Consider the following 22524-nt stretch of genomic DNA (forward strand, 5'->3'; position numbering starts at 1 on the left):
AACTCCTCATTCATTCTATCACTATGAGGTTTGCTTAGAAGCAAATCCCACTATGTCAAGCTTTCCTAACCTGGTGGCCTCCAGATGTTTTGGGTGACAATTCCCATCATCCCTGAACATTGGCCAAACCGGTTGGGCCTGGTAGGTATTGTAGTTCAAAACACCTGGAGGACGTCAGACGAAGGCTGCCCTATGTGTTTCTTTTTGTTCCAACTTATTAGTCATTTGTTCCCAAAAGGTTCCCACATTTAAGAACATACTCCCACATAAGTGTACACAGAATGGGAATGTCTCTAGAACATTATCCCAGCTCAGTTCACAAATAAGGCCAAATTACATACCCACCAGCATTTCTCCGATGAAAATACTATTCCATAATAATATTACTATTAATTCCCTGCCCGTCTGTCTGGGTTGCCACCCCACCCACTCTGGGTGGCTCCTCATATATAAAAACACAATAAAACATTAAACATTTTAAAACTTCCCTATACAAGGCTGCCTTCAGATGGCTCGGCGGTCGGATAACTCCAAACCCTCCTACATTTCTCCGATGAAAATAGGGATGTCCTACGGAAAAGCGGAACATTCCAGGGTCAAATCAGAAACCGGGACAGCTTCTCAATAATAATAATTTTATTATTTGTACCTCACTCATCTGACTGAGTTGCCCCAGCCACTCTGGGCGGCTTCCAACATATATAAAAACATAGTAAAACATGACACATTAAAAGGCTTCTCTATACAGGGCTGCCTTCAATCTGGGAATGTCCCTGGAAAATAGGGACTCTTGGAGGTCTGAAATTAGCTGAAGCTTTAGAAATCCATGCTTTGCCTTTCCAGACTTTTTGTTTATTGTTTTAAAGTAATGTATGTATTGTCGAACGCCACCCCAGTCTCCGAGCGATGTGTGATTCCGGGGCTTACAGGCACTTACCCAGGGTTCAGTTTCCTGGAAACGAGGGGCAACAGAAACTGTGGTGTCTTTAAGATATATGGGTTATTTACACATATCTACAGCCTGAGTCTACCCATTCGCCCGCTTGCACAGAGCCACTTCCTTTGTCAGACTTAAGTCAGGGGTAGGCAAACTAAGGCCCAGGGGCTGGATGCGGCCCAATTGCCTCCTCAATCCAGCCCGTGGACGGTCCAGGAATCAGTGTGTTTTACACGAGTAGAATGTGTCCTTTTATTTAAAATGCATCTCTGGATTATTTGTGGGGCCTGCCTAGTGTTTTTACACGAGTAGAATGGCGCTGTGGGTTAAACCACTGAGCCTAGGGCTTGCCAATCAGAAGGTTGGCGGTTCAAATCCCTGCAGCGGCGGCTGAGGAGGCGGCCTGAGGGAGGAGGAAGAGGAGGGGATGGGGAGGGACGCAGAAGGGTGGCGCTTCAGCGGCCGCGGCGGCACCACAACTGCCTCATGCCGTGCTCACAGGCGGCGTGGGCAGTCTCCCTCCCTCCCCCCTCTCTCTGGGGCAGGGAAGGGCCAATGGAACTCCTTGCACCAGGACGACGGCAGCCCCGACGTGCTGCTTAGCATCCCCTCCAACCAGTGCAGCATCTTAATGTAGTGATTTCCCCCTCTGCATCCCTTTCATAACTCTATTTTTATAAATCATTTGTCCATCCATAGTTCAAGTTTTTACTACAGGTTTTCTGTCAATCCTACCACTGTATGTAACTCTTTACAATAGCTTTCCAACTAAATTATAAACTTTCCCCATTCTTTATTAAAGAGGTCCTCTTCCTGGTTTCTAATTCTGCCTGGAGGCTTTGCCATCTCGACGTCGTTCATCAGTTTTGTCTGCCCCTTAGGATCATTTAGTCCAAACCCTGCAAAACACAGTCAGTCGCAGCAAAAGCAGCAGGTCTCCATCAGTGCCGGATTTCTGTATAAACTAAGCCCAAATCCCTTATTTTGGCTGCTGGTCCCTTATTTTCAAATCTGTAAGTTAACAGCTATGGCCCAGACGGGGCCCTCATTGCATTGCAGTTGGAAGGGAGGGGTTCCAAGCAGTGGCGTAGCGTGGGTTGTCAGCAACCGGGGCAAGGCAAGTAATTTGCGCCCCCTAAGCCGTGGATTTGCCCCCCCCTAACCCATGGATTTGCGCCCCCTAACCCTAACCCCCAGATGTTGCGCCCGGTGCGGCAGGGCCCCCCTGCACCCCCCACGCTATGCCACTGGTTCCAAGGGCCATCTAGCCCAACCCCCTGCGATACCGGAATGCCAGGCTGTCGTCCGTCCGGTAAGTGGAGACTAAATCGCGGGGGCGGGTAGGAACCGTGGGCGTAGCCAGGATTTATGGGGTGGGGCAGGATTTATGTTAGAGACCTGCTCCCTCGGCTACCCCCGTGGTAGGAGCCTAGGGGAAAGCTCGGCCCGTAGGGGCGAGACTGCAGCGGGCGGCGTGAATCCCCCCCCCCCCCAGCCTGCCCCGTCGAGGGAGCTTTGGGGATCCCCCTGGAGAGGCGCTTCCGCGGCGGGTGGCTTGGTCCGGGCGATGGCCTCCGGACAGACGGCAGGGAAGTGAGGGCTGGGCCCCCTCTGCGCCGCCGCCGCCGCCGCCGCCGCCCCCTCTGGGCTGGACTGAGCGCCCCGTCGAAACTCCTCCTCCTCCCGCGGACGAATCCCCGCTGGCTTGGCTACCGGGAGCAGAGCGGGGAGAGCAGGGGGCTCCGGCTGGACGTCTCCCTGAGATGGAGCCGACGGGGCGGGTCTGAGCACCAGCTGATGCCCATCCGGCTAGCGAGCCGCGCTTCGACCCTCCCAGGTAAGTAAGCGGGTTAAGATGGGTTTGAGCGGCGGGGAGGGGGCTGTCCGCCAAAGGACCCTTTTGTCCGACGAGGCGTGCTTGCGAGGGAGTGTGAATCCGCATTCGGGTCAGCGGGACTTCCTCGCGTGCTCATAGGATCGCCTTAAACGTTCGGGAGTGGTTTGGATCCAGGCGCTCTTCCGACGGCACTGTCGAAGGGGCGTCCCTTGGAACCGCCGGGAGGTTTCTTTGGGGAGGGAAACCCGCAGAGGACTCATCCGCCGGAGGCAGACCTGCTGGAAAGCACCAGGGGCACATCCCATAATAGCACGTTTGCAAAAATTAGCGACCACCCGGCTTCTGAAGAGCGTTCCAAACACCAAATTGGAATACTGCAATGCTGCCTGAGTCGCAGGATCTGACATCCAGGTTTTGTTTTTGGGCTTTGGAATAGATTTCAAATACTCCCGTCTCCCTGTGTGGAATTTGGATTACAAGGAGTAGCTGAACACGGATAATGTGAAATGATGAACTATCTCTGGATGCTTGGCTTAGATCTTTCTTTATATCTTTTATTTGGGATGCTAAGGAGAGTTCAAAACACAGCAGGATTTGCTTTTGAGGAAACATGCGCAGGGTTTTGCTGTTATCTTTTCAGGGCTGATACAAAAGGTTGATTATTATTTTTTTCTACTGTTAACTTTTAATGCTAAATTGCTTTGCAGTAATGATAAAAGAAAACTAATAACGAAACTTACTTAAATTGTGGATACCAAAATTTAATACCTCTTTTATTTAGAATAGAAGAAGCGTTGGGAGTAATCATAACCCTTTAGGGAGAATGAATGGTGTAATTTAATCCATGTTTCTAATAAGAAAGCTCTTAAGCAAAAGTAGGGAAAACAAAGGATTTTTTAATATATCTGTTGGCATTGAGAATGGGCAGGTGAACTGAATCTTTAGGTTTTGAGAGATGTCTGTGCATGTTGTTACAATTTATAGTAGACTTGGAATGCCATTTCACAAGATATCTGCCATATTACTTGCTTTCCTGACATTGTTGAAGAGTGTACTTGACATTTTGGACAAACATTAAACAAAGATACTTTGTTAAGCAGCAACACACATATTGTGAGACTCAGAGGCAGGGTGGAGTCTGTTTCGATCATCCTTTTTTTTCTGGAGAAAATATTTACTCAGTTAAGAAAAGAGCAACTCTGGATCTCTGCAATTCTACATGGCAATGCTTCTTCTTTTTAGGCAATTGAGATTGGCTAAGTGCGACTGCATTGCTGTATTGTTTTTGAACGTCGAACTGTACCAAAATGAGAGGGTGACCGCATTTTCTGTGCCATGAATCTGGGAGCACCCTTTGCTAAAATTCCTAGGGACAATCCCTGGAGCGGTGTTTCAGTGTGGGTGTCTTCTGCAACATCTTCTTGACATGACAATAGCGCATTAGTTGTGGATTTATTTTGCTTCAGTTTGTCCTGTGATGCTTCTGCAAAGCTACGCATTATTGCCGTCTGGAAGGGCCACATCGCAACAAGGGCAGAAGAAAAATAAACCGGAATATTTGCGGTATAATAACTTACGAGATGTCGGCAGGAAGTGATGGAATATGCGCCGCCTGGAAGCAAAGCCCCCCCCAACATTTGCAGGCACAAACAGCATGGAAAGCAGGTTGCGTGTGACCTCCCTGATAGCATCATGAGCGCAAATCATCATTAATCCGTAATATAACAGATGTCTGGAGGAGTCCCAAGTTTTGTTAAAGCAGTGATTTCCCTTAGATGGCATTCTGTATGACGGGGTGATAAATAACTAGGAGCATCCCAATCCCTCCGTCTAAAGGACTAATCCTGCTCATCTCTCCAGACAGCAACCCATATCCTTCTCCAGGTGACTATAAATACAGAACTGGATTCTTGCCTGGACCTCAAGCTCAAAGGGGGCCACAGAGTTAGACACTTGTTACCTTGTTTTCATAGGCGCCAGACTAAGGTGTTCACATGCACTGTCGGCTTAGAGTTGCAGATTTAAGCAAATAAGAGATGTGATTTTGTCAGAGGCTTGGGGTCTTTGGTATTCAGTGTTGTGCTCTTCTGTCCTGCCTGCGCAAACATTGCAGCTTGCAGGTAGAGTGATCTCCATTCGCTGAGTGGAGGTTCTCAAAATGCCCCCTTCTGATGCAATTTTGGGGTCACAAGTGGCGTGTAGGGGTAGGAGAAGTGAAAATCGCATCATTGTGCAATTGGAAGTCCTTGTGCAGGGCTTCTGATAGGTGAATCCCACCCATAAGTGATATACAGATTTTGTCATGTTGAAGAGTCAAACCTTTTCAGAAATATTAGTTTTAAAAATGGTTCTGCTGGCGCAGGATTAGACCGTGATGTCACCTCAGATCCTTTGATTTTATAAACAAACAGCTCAATCTTTTGTTGGGTCCCTTTTTGTGTTGTCATTTTTTAAAAAATTACAACTAGGGGTCTCAAACGGTGGAAGTGGCCTGGGTCTCTCGGCTTCTGAGGGGGTCCTGCCTCCAGAATCACTTACATTCTCCTTGCTTTAGTCTCCAGCATTGTGGCCTGGGGTTCCCCCCTTGTAACTCTACCGAGAGAAAGAAATTCTTCAGGAAGTTCCCGTTCAGGGATGGCAAGGAGTCACAATGACTCTCCATGTTGCCCAGTCTTTCTTAACCTTTTTTTTAAAAAGCCAGTGTCCTCATTTAGCTCATATAAACATCCCACACCCGCTCTTCTTTTTTTTTAAAAAAAGAAATATTTATTAAAGTTTCCAATTTTTAACAAACAAAAAGAAAAAACAAACATAAAAATATTAAAAACACATTAATTTCACAACTTATTTTCTTGTAACTTGTTTCCCCGACCTCCTCGTACCTCCCCTTCTTGTATACCCAGTTTGAGTTGTTTATAAAGCAAATCCTTATTTCAACATCTTAAATTGTTGTAGCTTTAAATTCTTACTTACAAAAAAAGAAGAAAGTCATTTTATCGTAATTACAGCTTGAAACCCCTTAAGTTCGATCCAACATCATTCAACATTCCTTAATTTTACAATATTTTTGTAAATAGGCCTTAAATTTTTTCCAGTCTTCTTCTGCCGACTCTTCTCCCTGGTCACGGATTCTGCCAGTCATTTCTGCCAATCCCATACAGTCAATCAGCTTCATCTGCCATTCTTCCAAAGTGGGTAGGTCTTGTGTCTTCCAATACTTTGCAATAAGTATTCTTCCTGCTGTTGTGGCGTACATCAAGAAAGTTCTATCCTTCTTTAGCACCAATTGGCCGACCATGCCCACACCCACTCTTCAAACTTGGCTCCCCTAATCATTTCATTTGATTTTCACAAAGCATCGAAATTTATATTGTACGTTGAGACACATTGATCCAGCCTCTTGGGACTGGCAACACCTAACCAATTGGGACACAGTTGTTTGAATAATGGGATGTATTGTGACAAATGCTGTCAGTCTCAGAGCGCATGCCTCTGGATGCAGCCGCTGCACCACTGATTCTGAGCAGAGCTCTCCTTTTTTATCACCCTGTTCTCCCTTACCCCCAAGCATTCCCAATGCAGATGGAATTGCTGAAAATTGTACCTGCCTTGGAGATGTACTGGGCTCCTGGGTCCTGTTGCTCCCAGGCTGTGTGTCTCACAACTTCACATGCCCTGAAACAACAGCTTTGCAATTGCCCTTTGCTTGGTTTACACACTCCACAACGTCTTGGTTTTTGAAGTGTAGGTCTGAAAACCTTCACAAAACTTATTTGGGGTTGTAACTGCCTCCATTGGGGCACGGGTGGCACTGTGGGTTAAACCACAGAGCCTAGGACTTGCCGATCAGAAGGTTGGCGGTTCGAATCCCCGCGACTGGGTGAGCTCCCGTTGCTCAGTCCCAGCTCCTGCCCACCTAGCAGTTTGAAAGCACCTCAAAGTGCAAGTAGATAAATAGGTACTGCTCTGGCGGGAAGGTAAACGGCATTTCCGTGTGCTGCTCTGGTTCGCCAGAAGCAGCTTAGTCATGCTGGCCACATGACCTGGAAGCTGTACGCTGACTCCCTCGGCCAATAAAGCGAGATGAGCACCGCACAACATCAGAGTCGGTCACAACTGACCTAATGGTCAGGGGTCCCTTTACCTTTACCTTTAACTGCCTCCCTTGAGCCAAGTGCATTGCACTTTAAATCACTGGACTGATTTGGGGCTGTAACTGCTTCCATTGTGGCCCAAGTCATAGTTGGTATTTAAGGGAGGGAAGAAGAGCATTACCACTAGTTTTTAGAAGCATTGTTTGTTCCTTATTTTAAGACTTTCACCAAGTTGCTTCATCTTTTTCATCTTTTCTGCTATATCTGAAGGGAAGTTTTTCTATTTCCCAACTGATATCACCCAGCTGTAAGCTTCAGGATGGTGTTTGGAGGAGGGAAAGGTCATGCAAGGAAAAGATTAAAGTTCTTCCACCCCCAACCAGTGTTCGAAATTAGCCAGGAGCCAGGCACATTTTGCACCCGACTTTCGACCACTTGCGACCAAGTGAAGATGTCTGGGTGCTGGGATGATGCCCGACATCTCCATCACCTGGGGATCATTGAGTGGGAACTGTTTTTTCCCCACACACAAATACCCCACCCTATGGAATTCTATCTGTTATATTTAATCTGCACAATCAGAATGAATTTCTGGAACCTAATTGCTTTTCTGTGCAGGAGCAGTCACTATTAAGAAAATGAGGTCGGAATAGGTCAATATATATGTGGACTATGCCTGAATAGAACTGTTTTTTCTTCCTGAAGTTCTCAAAGCTCTTAACCTATCTCAAGATTGTCATCCGAACTAGCCAGATGTTTAACCGAGAAGTCCATCATTTGAAAAAGAAGACTCTAGAGTATTCTTCCTCCAAAATGGCAACTAGACTTTCCATTTTGGCGACCGCAACCTTGGTTTAAGGAGCCATTTGGCACCCAACTTATATACCTGTGCTTCTAACACAGCCCCCAACACTTGTTGTTTAGCCGTTTAGTCGAGTACGACTCTTCGTGACCCCATGGACCAGAGCATGCCAGGCCCTCTTGTCTTCCACTGCCTCCCGCAGTTTGGTCAAACTCATGTTGGTAGCTTCAAGAACACTGTCCAACCATCTCATCCTCTGCCGTCCCCTTCTCCTTGTGCCCTCCATCTTTCCCAACATCAGGGTCTTTTCCAGGGAGTCTTCTCTTCTCATGAGGTGGCCAAAGTATTGGAGCCTCAGCTTCACGATCTGTCCTTCCAGTGAGCACTCAGGGCTGATTTCCTTCAGAATGGATAGGTTTGATCTTCTTGCAGTCCATGGGACTCTCAAGAGTCTCCTCCAGCACCAGAATTCAAAAGCATCCATTCTTCAGCGATCAGCCTTCTGTATGGTCCAGCTCTAACTTCAATACATCACTACTTGGAAAACCATAGCTTTAGCTATACGGACCTTTGTTGGCAAGGTGATGTCTCTACTTTTTAAGATGCTGTCAAGGTTTGTCATTGCTTTTCTCTCAAGAAGCAGGCGTATTTTAATTTCGTGGCTGCTGTCACCATCTGCAGTGATCATGGAGCCCAAGAAACTAAAATCTCTCACTGCCTCCATTTCTTCCCCTTCTATTTGCCAGGAGGTGATGGGCCCAGTAGCCATGATCTCCGTTTTTTTCGATGTTGAGCTTCAGACCATATTTTGCAGTCTCCTCTTTCACCCTCATTAAAAGGTTCTTTAATTCCTCTTCACTTTCTGCCATCAAGGTTGTGTCATCTGCATATCTGAGGTTGTTGATATTTCTTCCGGCGATCTTAATTCTGGCTAGGGATTCATCCAGCCCAGCCTTTCGCATGATGAATTCTGCATATAAGTTAAATAAGCAGGGAGACAATATACAGCCTTGTCATACTCCTTTCCCAATTTTGAACCAATCAGTTGTTCCATATCCAGTTCTAACTGTAGCTTCTTGTTCCACATAGAGATTTTTCAGGAGACAGATGAGGTGATCAGGCACTCCCATTTCTTTAAGAACTTGCCATAGTTTGCTGTGGTCGACACAGTCAAAGGCTTTTGCATAGTCAATGAAGCAGAAGTAGATGTCTTTCTGGAACTCTCTAGCTTTCTCCATAATCCAGCACATGTTTGCAATTTGGTCTCTGGTTCCTCTGCCTCTTCTAAATCCAGCTTGCACTTCTGGGAGTTCTCGGTCCACATACTGCTTGAGCCTTCCTTGTAGAATTTTAAGCATAACCTTGCTAGCATGTGAAATGAGTGCAATTGTGCGGTGGTTGGAGCATTCTTCGGCACTTATTCCTGATCAAATTAGCAGCCCCCATGTAGCTGCTCTGGAAGCAAACCTAATATGGAAGCAGCAGCAGTGGGAGATTCTGATCACAAACGTATTGAGTCATGTGTTGTTTAGCTTATAAGAAACATAGTCAGACGTGCAATTAAAATCCCGTGGGTGAAAAATGTGTACACGGTGGACCTGCCTCTACGTATTCCCTGTAGACACTTTAATTCTTTGCTCCTTACAGGTTTGCAATGGAACTTACACTTTTAACGAAAGAATTCAGAACGAGCGATAACAGACTTCTGCCACAGCATTTCCCAGACGTCTTAGCAACTGTCCACACCACTCAAGAAATTCCAGAGGAAACTATTTTGGGGCCATGCCTGCTGCACGATGCGCAGTTGGATACGGTGGCTTTTATTGCGCTCAAGTGCTCAGAGAAAAGAAACATCCATTATGTCATCAAGGTAAGAGGCTGTTCAGAAGAGTCCCTTTGCATGACTCCAGAAAGTGATTCTGAAACGAAGCCAGCTAGCTTTTGATAGGCACTCTAATCCTAATTGTGAGCTAAAGTAATGAGAATGGTTACTGTATTGTGATACAGTGGTACCTCAGGTTAAGTATTTAATTCGTTCCGGAGGTCTGTTCTTAACCTGAAACTGTTCTTAACCTGAAGCACCACTTTTGCTAATGGGGCCTCCTGCTGCTGCCACGCCGCCCAATTTCTGTTCTTATCCTGAAGCAAAGTTCTTAACCTGAAGCACTATTTCTGGGTTAGTGGAGTGTGAAACCTGAAGCGTATGTAACCTGAAGCGTATGTAACCTGAGGTACCACTGTATTTGCAATCATTGGGATCATTTCCCAAGGGGCCCAGGCACCCAGGATTTTTTGTACTGTTGGATTTAAGGCTAAACTGTGAATTTAAGTTTTTATTCTATTGACCCTGACTTACTTACTTACTTAACCAATTATTTATTATCCATTTTTCCAAATTTATAACACATTAGTGTCAAATTATAACTAATGTAATACAATTCTAATAACTATACAATACAACTACAGTCATACCTCGGTTGAATGCGCTTTGGGTTGAGCACGTTCGAGTTGCGCCCTGTGGCAACCCGGAAGTAACGGAGCACGTTACTTACGGGTTTCACCATTTGCGCATGCGCAGACGCTCAAAATGATGTCACACGCATGTGCAGAAGCGGCGAAAGCAACGCACACATGCACAGACGTGCCATTGCTAGATACGTTTGCTTCTGGATGCGAACAGGACTCCGGAACGGATCCCGTTCATATCCAGAGGTACCACTGTATACAATAAATAATGTAATACAATGGCTTCCGACTATTGCTTTTGGGGATTTCCCAGCAAGGAATAAGTACAGTCATACCTCTAGTTGCGTCCGCTTCAGGTTACATGTTTTCGTGTTGCGACCCACAGCAACCCGGAAGTACTGGAACGGGTCACTTCCGGGTTTCGCCGCATGCGCAGAAGCACTAAATCCCGCTTCGCGCATGCGCAGAAGCACTAAATTGCACATGCGTCGGGCTTCTGCTTGCGTCAGTTCCGTGTTGCAGACGGGCCTCCAGAACGGATCCCGTCCGTAACATGAGGTTCCACTGTAGTCCCACAATTTTTTTCTGCAAATTCTTGCCATTGTATCACTGAGCTCTTATAGTAAGCCATAATAAAGGCCATAGAAAGATCCAGCAAATTGACTATGGTGTGATTGTCCCTGCTGACCAACCAACCCTGATGCCACCAACCAAATCCTGAAATGCAGTCCCGGTGTCATCCCATAGCCTAACCCTAGCACCTAGGAGGTGACCTTCCTCCCAGAAAGTAGGTAGCTCAGTGGAGAATCTACATGGATTTATTTTAGTGGGGCCAACTGGTGAGAGGTCCACCATGAATACTTGAAGAAGGCAGCTAATGAAGGATGAGGGCAAAAGAGTTAGGTGTGCGCAGCATCCTAATCAAAGGGTGAAATGTCGATTCTTTCTGAAGCTTATGTGGGAAGACGTGTTCATCACTGTTATGGATGTATTGTCAGGGGCTGGACTAAGGAGGAATGGTGGGGACGGCCCTCCATTCTCCTGAACCTTCCTGAGAACAGGAGGACAGTATAGATTTAGAACAGTGGTTTGCCGAAGGTCACAGTTCAGAGGCTGCAGTGGGGAGAAGCTGGGAAATATTGGGAGAGCTGCAGGAAGAAGAAGCACCAGGGCAGAGAAAGCTGATAGACTCAGTGTCTTTGGAAAGCATTCCTGACCGCCCTCCATCTCCCAGGACCAGGCAGCCATTGAGAGTTGTAGAACCGAAAGCTCAGAGGCAGAAAGCACAGATCAGCCGATGCAGGGATGATGGAGGGGAAACGTAGGAGAAACGTAGGAGACGTAGGAGAAACGGAGGGGAGGGGACTTTACTCGGAGCAACGCCATTGTCTTAGGGAGACAGCATTCCTTCATCTCTCTCTGTGAATATTGAATAAATTACTCCTTTTGTTTATCTGCTTCTTGGCTGCCACCGTGAGAGGAATCCTGAAGCCTGACATGTATCCATTAATATGGCAGCACTCACACAAAACTTCTTTTTAAAAATTACAAGGAAGATTACAAACTATTCATGTACGCAACGACTGCCGCTAGAATCTTAGTGGCTCAGAAATGGAAATCCCAAAGAATCCCAACTTTAATAGAGTGGCAGACAAAAATGTTTGAATACATAGAACTGGCGAAATTGACTTATAAGATTCGGAACCAAAAAGAAGCAAAGTTTGAAAAGGATTGGAGTAAATTTGTTGAATGTATACGGAGTAATTATAAGAATTTAAAAACTGTATCAGAATTAATGTAAATCTTGTGATGTGGATGGAGTGTAAATAAGAAACTGTAAGAAAAGATTTGAGACATGAAAACCCGTTGAAAGGATGGAAGGAAGTCCGGGCGCAATAAGGCGCAGGGTAAATAAGAAGACATACAAATTTTTGAATGTAAGAGTATTTGGTTTATTTGTTGTTGTTACAAAAAAGCAATAAAAAGTATTGGGGGGACTATTTTAAATAATAATAATAATAAACAAAACAGTGAATTTCTCCACTTTGGGCCCTATAGGTAGATGCCACATCAGTGCAGAATCCAGGTGGGTTTCCTTGGATGAGGTTGGTTCAACCAGCGTCCAACAAGAAAGAGCAGAACCTAGAAGCCTACTTAAGGAATAGCCAGCTGTACTATCGCCCTACGAGGAAAATACACCGGAATGAGGAACTCCTGGTTTGGTATGATGAGGAGCTCGCCGGGCTTCTGGGATTCAACGAGATTAAAGCCAGCAGAAGACTCCACAGTGGTGAGTGTAGAAAGCCCGCCGTCTAGTGCCAAGTGGAATATTCATTTTCTAGGGAGTGCAAGCCATAATTCTTTCGCTTATCGCCCACCTTGGCTTGCCACTCCCTTGGAGGGCTTGCACCTACGACATTTTGTCTGGGGCACCACCCTTCTCTTCCTAAATAGAACGACAGACACCTTCAGAATCAGTAGGGCCTGGCTTTTATCAGTAGCATCTATTGTATTCGAATTACCTGAAGGAACGTCTCCACCCCCATCGCTCAGCCCGGACACTGAGGTCCAGCTCCGAGGACCTTCTGGCGGTTCCCTCACTGCGAGGGTTGTAGGGAAGCAGGCAGAGAGCCTTCTCGGTGGTGGTGCCTGCCCTGTGGAACACCCTCCCATCAGATGTCAAGGAAATAAACAACTATCTGACTTTTAGAAGATACCTGAAGGCAGCCCTGTTTAGGGAAGTTTTTAATGTTTGATGTTTTATCGCTTTTTTATTATTATATTATGTTGGGAGCCACCCAGAGTGGCTGGGGAAACCCAGCCAGATGGGCAGGGTATAAATAATAAAATATTTTATTTTGTTTTGTTTTGTTTTGTATTGCAATAAAACATACTTAAGAAGGCAAGAATGTATTGCAGCAATTTAAGATCAACACATTTATTACGACATAACCCATGGGTAGGCAAACTAAGGCCCAGGGCCAGATCTGGCCCAATTGCCTTCTAAATCCGGCCCGCGGATGGTTCAGGAATCAGCGTGCTTTTATATGAGTAGAATGTGTCATTTATTTAAAATGCATCTCTGGGTTTTTGGGGGCCTGCCTGGTGTTTTTACATGAGTAGAATGTGTACTTTTATTTAAAATGCATCTCCAGGTTATTTGTGGTGCATAGGAATTCATTCATCCCTCCCCCCCCCAAAAAAAAGTTCGGCCACCCACAAGGTCTGAGGGACAGTGGACTGGCCCCCTGCTGAAAAAGTTTGCTGACCCCTGACATAGCCTAACTAGATTCCACTTCATTAGATGCCCTGAAAGAAATGGCCAGATATGTCGCAGAAAAACGACCTATCAAAACGAGTCTTGCAAATAATTTCCTAGTCCACAACTGCCTATCTTATCTGGGGAAGCCTTCATCTGAAAATCCAGCTGTGGAGCTTGTCTTCATGTCACTTGGGGGGGGGCGACCCACTGGTGCGCGCCAGGGGCAGGGAGCTCCAGCCCAGCCCTCCCCGCTGATGTGATGCCAGCCCCAAGGTTGGCATCAAAGGGTGCAGGGCTGCTGCTTTCTCCTCACGGGCCCCAGAAAAATGTGCCCTGGGCCATTGGCCCTGCAGACAGCTATGCCCTTGGTTCACTCTGAGGGAACTGATATGGTAACAAACCTTACAGAGCATCAGTAAGGTAGGGACCAGTTCGTTATTACTAATAATCCATCGCACTCCTCACCAGGGCAGACTTGGGCATCATGGCGCCCTGAGCTACGTCAAAATTTGGCACACACACGACAGCCCTCGCGTGGGAAGGGGGCATCAAAGTTATTGAAATATATTTAAATTTGTGTGTAATGATGCAATGTTTCCTGCAAGAATATATCGTTTTTTTCCACGCCTTGTTGCTATAAGATACATTGCGGTTATTCCCTTAGCTGAGAAGCAGTGATTCTGCAGTGGTTTTCCTGTGGAAGATGTTAGACAGATGTCCTAGAAGCAATTTTTCAGGGAGGGCGTTTGAAGAACTGACAAGAGATGAGGTTCTAGGGCTAATTGACAAATTAAGGATTAATGTCATCCTATCCAGTTGGCATACACCTGAGAGCCCCCTGAGAGAACCCAAGTGTGAAATTGCTCGTCTCCTAACAAAAGGAGCTTGTAACTAAAATCGACTTTGTTACTAGAGAATTGGAGAGTAACCAAAATAATGCCAGTTTTTAAAGAGGGATACAGGGGGAGTGAGGAATTATAAGTCCAACAACTGTTCCAAGAACAGTTTTACCTTGATTTTCAAATGCCTTGGGAGTCGAACGTTTTGGTTTCCAAACGATCGAAAACCGGAAGTGATTGTTCCGGTTTTCAAATGTTCTCTGGAACTGGAACATCTGACGCAACTTTTGCGGCTTCTGATTGGCTGCAGGAGCTTCCTGCAGCTAATCGGAAGCCACGCCTTGGTTCCCGAATGTTTTGGAAGTCGAACGGACTTCCGGAATGGATTCTGTTCGACTTCCAATGTACCAGTGTCTATTGGTTGAGAGCATTATTAATAATATTATTAAGCATATAAAAGAACAAGGCTTGCTGAGGAAGAATCATGCCTTCTGCAACAGAAGTCTTACATTCCCAAAATTTTAGAGTTGTTGAGACTGTCAATAAGCATAGGATTTGGGATAATGACGCAGATATGATCTATGATTTAGATGATCCAACTCTGCAATTCCGTGACTTTCTTTTTTATAAAAGTATTTTTATTAATAATTTCAATATAACAAATTATCATAACATATCATCTTCATCATTCCCCCCAATTTTTTCCCTCCCCCTCCCCAAAATGAACCCTCCCTCCCTCCCCCCAAGACTTCCCTCAGTTCCTCTCTCTGATTTTTCACCACATGTTGCTCTCTGCATATTGTAAAATTGTAACGATCCTTAAAATGTCTATGTATTATATTAACAGTCAATAAATTAGTGTATGTTTATTCAAAACCTGCCAAGGAGTCCAGTTCATTTTGGGGTTTTTTAAAAGCAGTTTGTAAAAAGTTCCCATTCTTCTTTAAAGTCACAGTTGTCCTCATCTCGCAATTTGTATGTCAGTTTTGCCACTTCCATCAATTTCTTTTGCCATTGTTCTTTTGTCGGGGTTTCCTCATTCTTCCATCCTTGTGCTATTAAGACTCTTGCCGCCGTTGTCGCATACATAAATAAATTCTTTATTTTCTTTGGCAATAATGAGTTGAAGAAAATGTTTAAATTAACATTTGTAAAAAAAAACCAGAGGCATTTTTGTTAGGGATTGTAGGAAAAGACCTGCAATTCCATGACTTTCATGACTTTTCTTTCTGCCTAGAGTTGGATTGCCCAAACTGCAAGCAAGTTTTCAAATGGGAGCACCCCTATCTGTCTCACGCCCGCTTCCTCTGCTTCCCAGAGAACAGCGCCCAGCTCTGGAAAAACCTTTCTGCCCCAAAGACGACGAAAAGCAGGTTGGTAGGACAACCCACAAACTTCCACAGCCTAGCTAGGGACCTGGAGTTCAAAATGGCCGCTTGGAAAGAGGATTCCCACGGGGAGAGGCGGATGAACTGCGACGACGTGGAGAACGGCCCGAGCCGGAAGGCTGTGTTGTTGGAGAAGACAAACCACCTGCACGGAGGACCGCACAGCGGGAGCAGGGACGAAGGAGTTGCGCAGCAGGTATCAGGGGGATCTTTCTGGAAGCTCGGCGCAGGAAAACAAATGTCTGTCAAGAAGGATGCTCTCCTCCTGGAGCAGAAGGAGAGTGCGTTCACTGAAGTGAGGCAGATAAAGGAGAAGATGGAAATGGAGAAAGCCAAGGCGGTGGAACAAGGAATTGGGGAGGCTCACCCTGGCAGGGACCCTGTTCCATGTTCCCCTGGCAGTGCATTCTCCTTTGTGTGGCCCAACCAAGGTGCCAGGGAGCCAAAGAGTGCTTTCAGCAAGCCAGCTAGATGCCTGCTGGACAGGAGGACAACGGCAGCTGCCCCTCACCCTCTGAGCGACTTAGCAAAAGGCCCAGGGGAGTTGTCAGACTGCGTCAGTGCTGCGGACGTCATGCGCTACAGCGCCCTTCTGGCTTCGAAGTTCCTGGCCAGCGATTTGAACAGCTCCCCGTTGCTGCCGACGAGTCTCGTTCCGCGCAACCCTTATACCTCAGGGCTGTGGCCCAGGCAGATGGGAGAGCAAAGGCAGGCCACGTCCGCCCCAGCCTCGAGTCCCTCGTCCGCTTCCTTGACTCTGCTGCCTCCCACCTTCACCTCCTTCGGCGTCGCGGCCCAAAACTGGTGCGCCAAATGCAACCTCTCTTTCCGCATGACGTCTGACCTGGTGTTCCACATGCGCTGCCACCACAAAAAGGAGGGGGCTTCGCCAGAGTCCCCACGCAAAAGGAGGCGGGAGGAGAAGCTGACCTGCCCCGTGTGCCAGGAATATTTCCGGGAACGGCACCATTTATCTCGGCACATGACTTCTCATAATTAGGCCCTCACTTGGGTCAGATGTGTGCATTGATTGAGCTGTTTCTATTCATTTTCTGCTAGATTTCACCGTGATTTTACAAGAGCCACGCAATCCGCGGTGATTTCTGTGTTTTTCAGATGTGGGGAGGGGGACCATTACTCCAGGAGCTCCAGGAAGATATGTTCCTGGAAACTGAGCGCTGTTGATATGCTTCCAAGGAAATAAAAGACTGAGACGTTGAGGTGGTGGTGTTATTTTGGAAATAATTTTGCTGGTTTGGGGTGGCGGGGGGCTTATCGTACCTCATGTTATTCTTCAAAAAAGCCTGTCCACCTGTGAAGTCCAGTCCACTCTACTGAGCAGTAGTAGTAGTAATCATAATTTGTTATTTATACCCCGCCCATCTGGTTGGGTTTCCCCAATCACTCTGGGAGGCTCCCAACAGAATATTAGAAACACAATAAAACATCGAACATTAAAAACTTCCCTAAACAGGGCTGCCTCCAGATGTGTAATGGTTGGGTCTCTCCCAAAGAAGCGAGACAATTCCAGCAGCAATTAACTCAGGTTTATTGCTCAAAGCACACAAATCACTCTGGAGCTCAGTCGCTCAGCGTCTGCTTCCAAATTAGCTGTTGCCGAGTCTGAGTTCCGCCCCTTCCTCTTCCCACATTTAAAGCCCCCCTTCGCTTCCTTTCCTGTTCATGCCTCTCATTAATTCTTGCTCGCCTGCGCATCGTGGGATGGGCTTTTTCCGGTGGCCCTCCCTCTGAGTCCGAGCTTAAACTGTCAGTCTGTGTCTTCTCCCTATAACTCCCCCCTTCCTTCTCCCTGTTCTTGGAACTCAGGCTTCTACTGCAACTAGGCTGCTCCTTCCTCCTTCCGCATTCCTGCCTAATTACCTGTCTCTCCAAGCTCTCTCCTTCTGTCAGCAATGGGACGCAGCTGACAGATGTCTTCTAAAAGTCAGATAGTTGTTTTTTCCCTTGGCATCTGGTGGGAGGGCGTTCCACAGGGCAGGTGCCACTACCAAGAAGGCCCTCTACCCTGGTTCCCTGTAACTTCACCTCGCAATGAGGGAACCGCCAGAAGGCCCTTGGCGCTGGACCTCAGTGTCCGGGCTGAACGATGGGGGTGGAGACGCTCCTTCAGGTATGCCAAGGCCGTTTAGGGCTTTAAAGGTCAGCACCAACACTTGGAATTGTTCTCCGAAATGTACTGGGAGCCAGTGAAGATCCTTTAGGACCGGTGTAGGCATTCTTGTCATGAATAAAACATTGGACAGTACAGTGGTACCTCGGGTTACAGACGCTCCAGATTACAGACTCCGCTAACCCAGAAATAGTACCTCGGGTTAAGAACTTAGCTTCAGGATGAGAACAGAAATCGTGCTCCGGTGATGCAGCAGGAGGCCCCATTAGCTAAAGTGGTGCCTCAGGTTAAGAACAGTTTCAGGTTAAGAACGGACCTCCAGAACGAATTAAGTTCTTAACCCGAGGTACCACTGTACCTGAGACATCATAGGCGATGATAGAGTTGGGCAATATTTGGATTCTTCGTCTGAAACCAGGATGAAGTTCAGATTGCGATACCGGTTTCAGACTTTCTGAGCTGGCGTTGCATCGTGGCGCCACAGCAAATTCCAGCCTGCCTGCTGGTGGCGACCAGGGAGTATTGCCACCTCAAATTGCCGGCTTGCTGGTCAGCACGCCTATTTGTGTGTTTGCCTTCGCCCATGCAAACGGGACAGGCCGCCTCTTTCCTCTTTCCAGTCAGGGGGCAAAGAGACAGGCCACTCCACTTGCTTTGGCAAAGAGGCAAGTGTGCAGGCAGGCAGGTGGCAGATGGAGCACCTTCTCAGGCTCTGTCTGAGAAAGGGAGAGGGCAGGAGCTCCTGGATCACCATACCTCAAGGACAGCCTCTCCTCATAGGAACCAACCCAGACTCTGCAATCGTCACTCAAGGCCCTTCTCTGTGTGCCTCGTCCATGAGAGGTCTGGAAGGTGACCACACAAGAACAGGCTTTTTCAGTGGTGGTTCCCCATTTGTGGAATGCTATCTCTGGGGACGTGGGTGGTGCTGTGGGTTAAACCACAGAGCCTAGGACTTGCCGATCAGAAGGTTGGCGGTTCAAATCCCCGCAACGGGGTGAGCTCCCGTTGCTCGGTCCCTGCTCCTGCCAACCTAGCAGTGCGAAAGCACGTCAAAGTGCAAGTAGATAAATAGGTACCACTGTGGCGGGAAGGTAAACGGCGTTTCCATGCGCTGCTCTGGTTTCGCCAGAAGTGGCTTGGTCATGCTGGCCACATGACCTGGAAAAACTGTCTGCGGACAAATGTTGGCTCCCTCGGCCAGTAAAGCGAGATGAGCACCGCAACCCCAGAGTCGGTCACGACTGGACCTAATGGTCAGGGGTCCCTTTACCTTTAACTTTAAGGTATTTAGAGGAACTTGGTAGGTGCTGCAATGATAAGATAATTTAATGTTTATGGCAGGATAAGCCTACCATAGTTCTGTACTGGCTTTGTTCAAATGTAACAATAAGAGCAGTAGGATGGTGAGTGATCTCCCTATGGCTGAGTTGCTTGGGTACCAGGACAGAGGCTGGGAGGAACCATGGGTCTCCCAGTTCATGTGCCAATCTGCTGCATGTGTTGGTGCTTTCCCTGACTTTGTCATCTCCCTCATCCCAGAATGCAGCAGTGACTCAGCTGGAGAGCAGTCAGGCAAGCCCCGCAGCCCCACCATGTCGTCTGCTCTTGACAGCACCATGGTTTCACGAAGGAGCAAAGCGAGGGTGCCTGCTCCATCCTTTCTGGCTCTGGGAGAAAGAAACCACGAGACTTTAGCACTACGTGAAAAGCAGCAGTACTGGGTTACTGCTCATAGTTTTTTTGGGCAGAGAACATATCACAAGAGGTAGCCAAGACTTGTTGCTTGCTTCTCCCAGAGGCAGGTAGAGTGGAGCGCGAACCAGTGTGCACCAGCGTTCTAGTAGTTCACAGGAAACCATGGTTTCATTTCCAACCATGGTTTACTGTGTGAATGAGTATAATACAAAATATAAACTTGGTTTCATTTATTAGTGTAGACTACACAACTGCAATGAGTAGGTTAATGGGTTCTGGATGAAAGTTTCATGCAGTTCTCAGTTTCAGTAGCTTGGATGTAAAAACAGGTTGCTCCAATAAGAATACCTGTATGTAATATTTTGAGCCCTTAGCAAGTGAGAGAAAAACTCTTGGACTATTTATTTAGTCTACTAATAATCACTATACAAGATAAGTGTGAATAAAAAGCATTTTACCCTTTAGACACAAAGTAAACATTACATCATTACACACAAATTTAGATATATTTAAATAACTTTGATGGCATTTTTATACTCACATGCATGTAGGCCCCATTGAACTCAGTAGTGCGTACTTCAGAGTAGATACATATGTTTAAAACTGTGTTGTTAAGCACGCCAAAGCAGCTAAGATTTGCTAAATACATACTGAAGACCAAAACGGCTCTATTTTAGCTACATAAACTGACACAGACCTTTATACTGTGACTTTTCCTGCAAATAAATCAATATATGCCACCAGATTCTTATTACAGAACTTTTCACAGTGGTAATCTGGTTTACAAAATATGCAGCAAGAATTTTTAAATGCCCGCAAAATTGTAAATTAAATAAGCATCAGAATAAAATATGCACTTTTAAATCTAACGGTAATTTCTTTTCGGTTTTGAAAGGGACATAAGGAATATCAGGCTTTGGAAGTTGAGAATAAAGGCCATAAAAATGGCGCGTGGAGCCCTAATGGGTTGCAGATCTGATGAACAGCAGCGATGCTAATAATCCGCCCATCTAAATATGTCGTACATGTTGGAGTGGCTGGAATGCAATTCATCTCTTACACATGCAGACGACGGAAGTGTTTTCAACACAACAGCAAAGACACGACTCACATGAGAGCTGGGAGCAAGATGCTGATCACAGGGAGAAGCAGATAGGATTAAATCAGATTTTTATTTTGACCTGACTTTTCTCTTTCTGTTCTTGGATCTTAATTCTCACAGAACAGTGCAGTCCAGATTCTGCTCTTAGTCTCCTGCATGATGCCCTTTTCTTAATAAACATACATTGGTGAAGATACAGAACGGAAGCCTATACGACTTGCATTTTTGTCTCAGACAAGACCTGACCTTTAGGCACTGCTTCCGGTCAGCTAGTCTGGGAAAAAATATCTAAGTACAACAAGGAAATGGGTTTCAAGAACACCTGGTCACTGATAAGAATTCTGGTGGCAAACTCAGGCTCCATATACTAAGTAATATGATTCAGCTAATGACATATCACTGGAACCATGATAGATGGGTCTAACGTGCTACGCTTTCGTAACAAGGTCTTGTAAAAACCCTCAACGAAAACAGGCAGCCTCCATCACTTCCCAAATTAGAGAAATAGATGGACAACCTTGGGAATTAAATGTGGGGCTGGGAGAATTGGGTAGCAAAAGATTTCCACCTTCCGGAGAAAAAAATGGTGGGATTATGGAAACCCTCCAGTGCCCTCCTGCCCTTATGCCAAGGAATCCTGTCAGCAGCACAAAGGATGGAGCCCTCTCTGTGGTGAGGTTGGAAATAAGGTTTATTCCTTGCTTCCCTTCAGAAGGATGTTGACAAACTGGAACGTGTTCAGAGGAGGGCAAAGAAGATGATCAAGGGTCTAGAACAGGGGTCAGCAAACTTTTTCAGGTCCCTCAGACCTTGTGGGGGGGCGGACTATATTTTTCCCCCGGGGGGGATGAACGAATTCCTATGCCCCACAAATAACCCAGGGATGCATTTTAAATAAAAGCACACATTCTACTCATGTCAAAACACCAGGCAGGCCCCACAAATAACCCAGAGATGCATTTTAAATAAAAGGAAACATTCTACTCATGTAAAAACACACTGATTCCCAGACCATCTGTGGGCCGGATTGAGAAGGCGATTGGGCCGGATCCGGCCCCCGGGCCTTAGTTTGCCTACCCTTGGTCTAGAAACCAAGCCTTGTGAGGAACAGTTCAGGGAGTTGGTTATGTTTCGCCTGAAGAAGAGGAGACTGAGAGGAGATATGATAACCATTTTCAAATACTCGAAAGGTGGTCACATGGAAGATGGAGCGAGCTTGTTTTACGCTGCTCCAGAGAGTAGGACCCTGAACCAATGGCTTCAGATTACAAGGAAGGAAAGTCTAACTAAACATTAGAAATAACTTCCTGATGGTTGGAGCTGTTTGACAGCGGAACGGAGTCCCCTGGGAGGTTGTGGACTCTGGTTCATTGGAGGTTTTTAAGAAGAGGTTGGGTGAGGGATTCTTTAGAGCGGTGATTCCTGCATTTCAGTGGGTTGTCGTGGGTTGCCTTTTCGGTCCTTTCCAACTCTGCGATTGTAGGATTCTGCGATCCTTTAAAGGATCAGAGCTGGAAAGACCATGCAACAGAGAGGAACTGGGCTGAGTTCAATTCCCTCTGTTTCACTGTGGAGTGTTAATGGTTTCCTACTTATGCTTATATCATTCTGAAAATGCACAATCTGTCCTTTCTTCAGGCACTCTCTTCTTCTCACTGCCTAGTAAACAGTAAAACTCAGAACCAATTCAAGCGGCCTGAACATTCGCAAACACACAGGAATGACGCTCCATGTCAGGAAGATCTGCAATCAGATGCAAGGAGCTTCTTGGGAGTTTCCCAGACAGGAGCGTCTACTCTCACAGGCTGTCTGCATGCACGCATGCCCCCAGGCTCACACATGGCAATATTGCCTTCAGTCTGATGAGTTTCTACCTAGGCGCATAGGACTTCTTTGCTGGCAAAGGTAGAAGCATTTTACACACTTCTGAATAACCCCTACAGGAATCGGCATCTCTCTTCACGACGA

General features: G+C 46.5%; 1 protein-coding gene across 1 annotated transcript; it reads left to right on the forward strand.

Moving 5' to 3' along the window:
* Positions 1–2639: 2639 nt before the first annotated feature.
* ZNF488 (zinc finger protein 488) lies at positions 2640–16843 on the forward strand. Its single transcript, XM_082223171.1, has 4 exons — positions 2640–2774; positions 9318–9540; positions 12195–12426; positions 15475–16843. The coding sequence occupies exons 2-4, from the start codon at positions 9325–9327 to the stop codon at positions 16623–16625; spliced, it is 1599 nt and encodes a 532-aa protein (XP_082079297.1). The 5' UTR covers positions 2640–2774; positions 9318–9324; the 3' UTR covers positions 16626–16843.
* Positions 16844–22524: the final 5681 nt, after the last annotated feature.

Source organism: Podarcis vaucheri (genome assembly GCF_965113315.1).
Source record: "Podarcis vaucheri genome assembly, chromosome: 5".
Taxonomy (NCBI): domain Eukaryota; kingdom Metazoa; phylum Chordata; class Lepidosauria; order Squamata; family Lacertidae; genus Podarcis; species Podarcis vaucheri.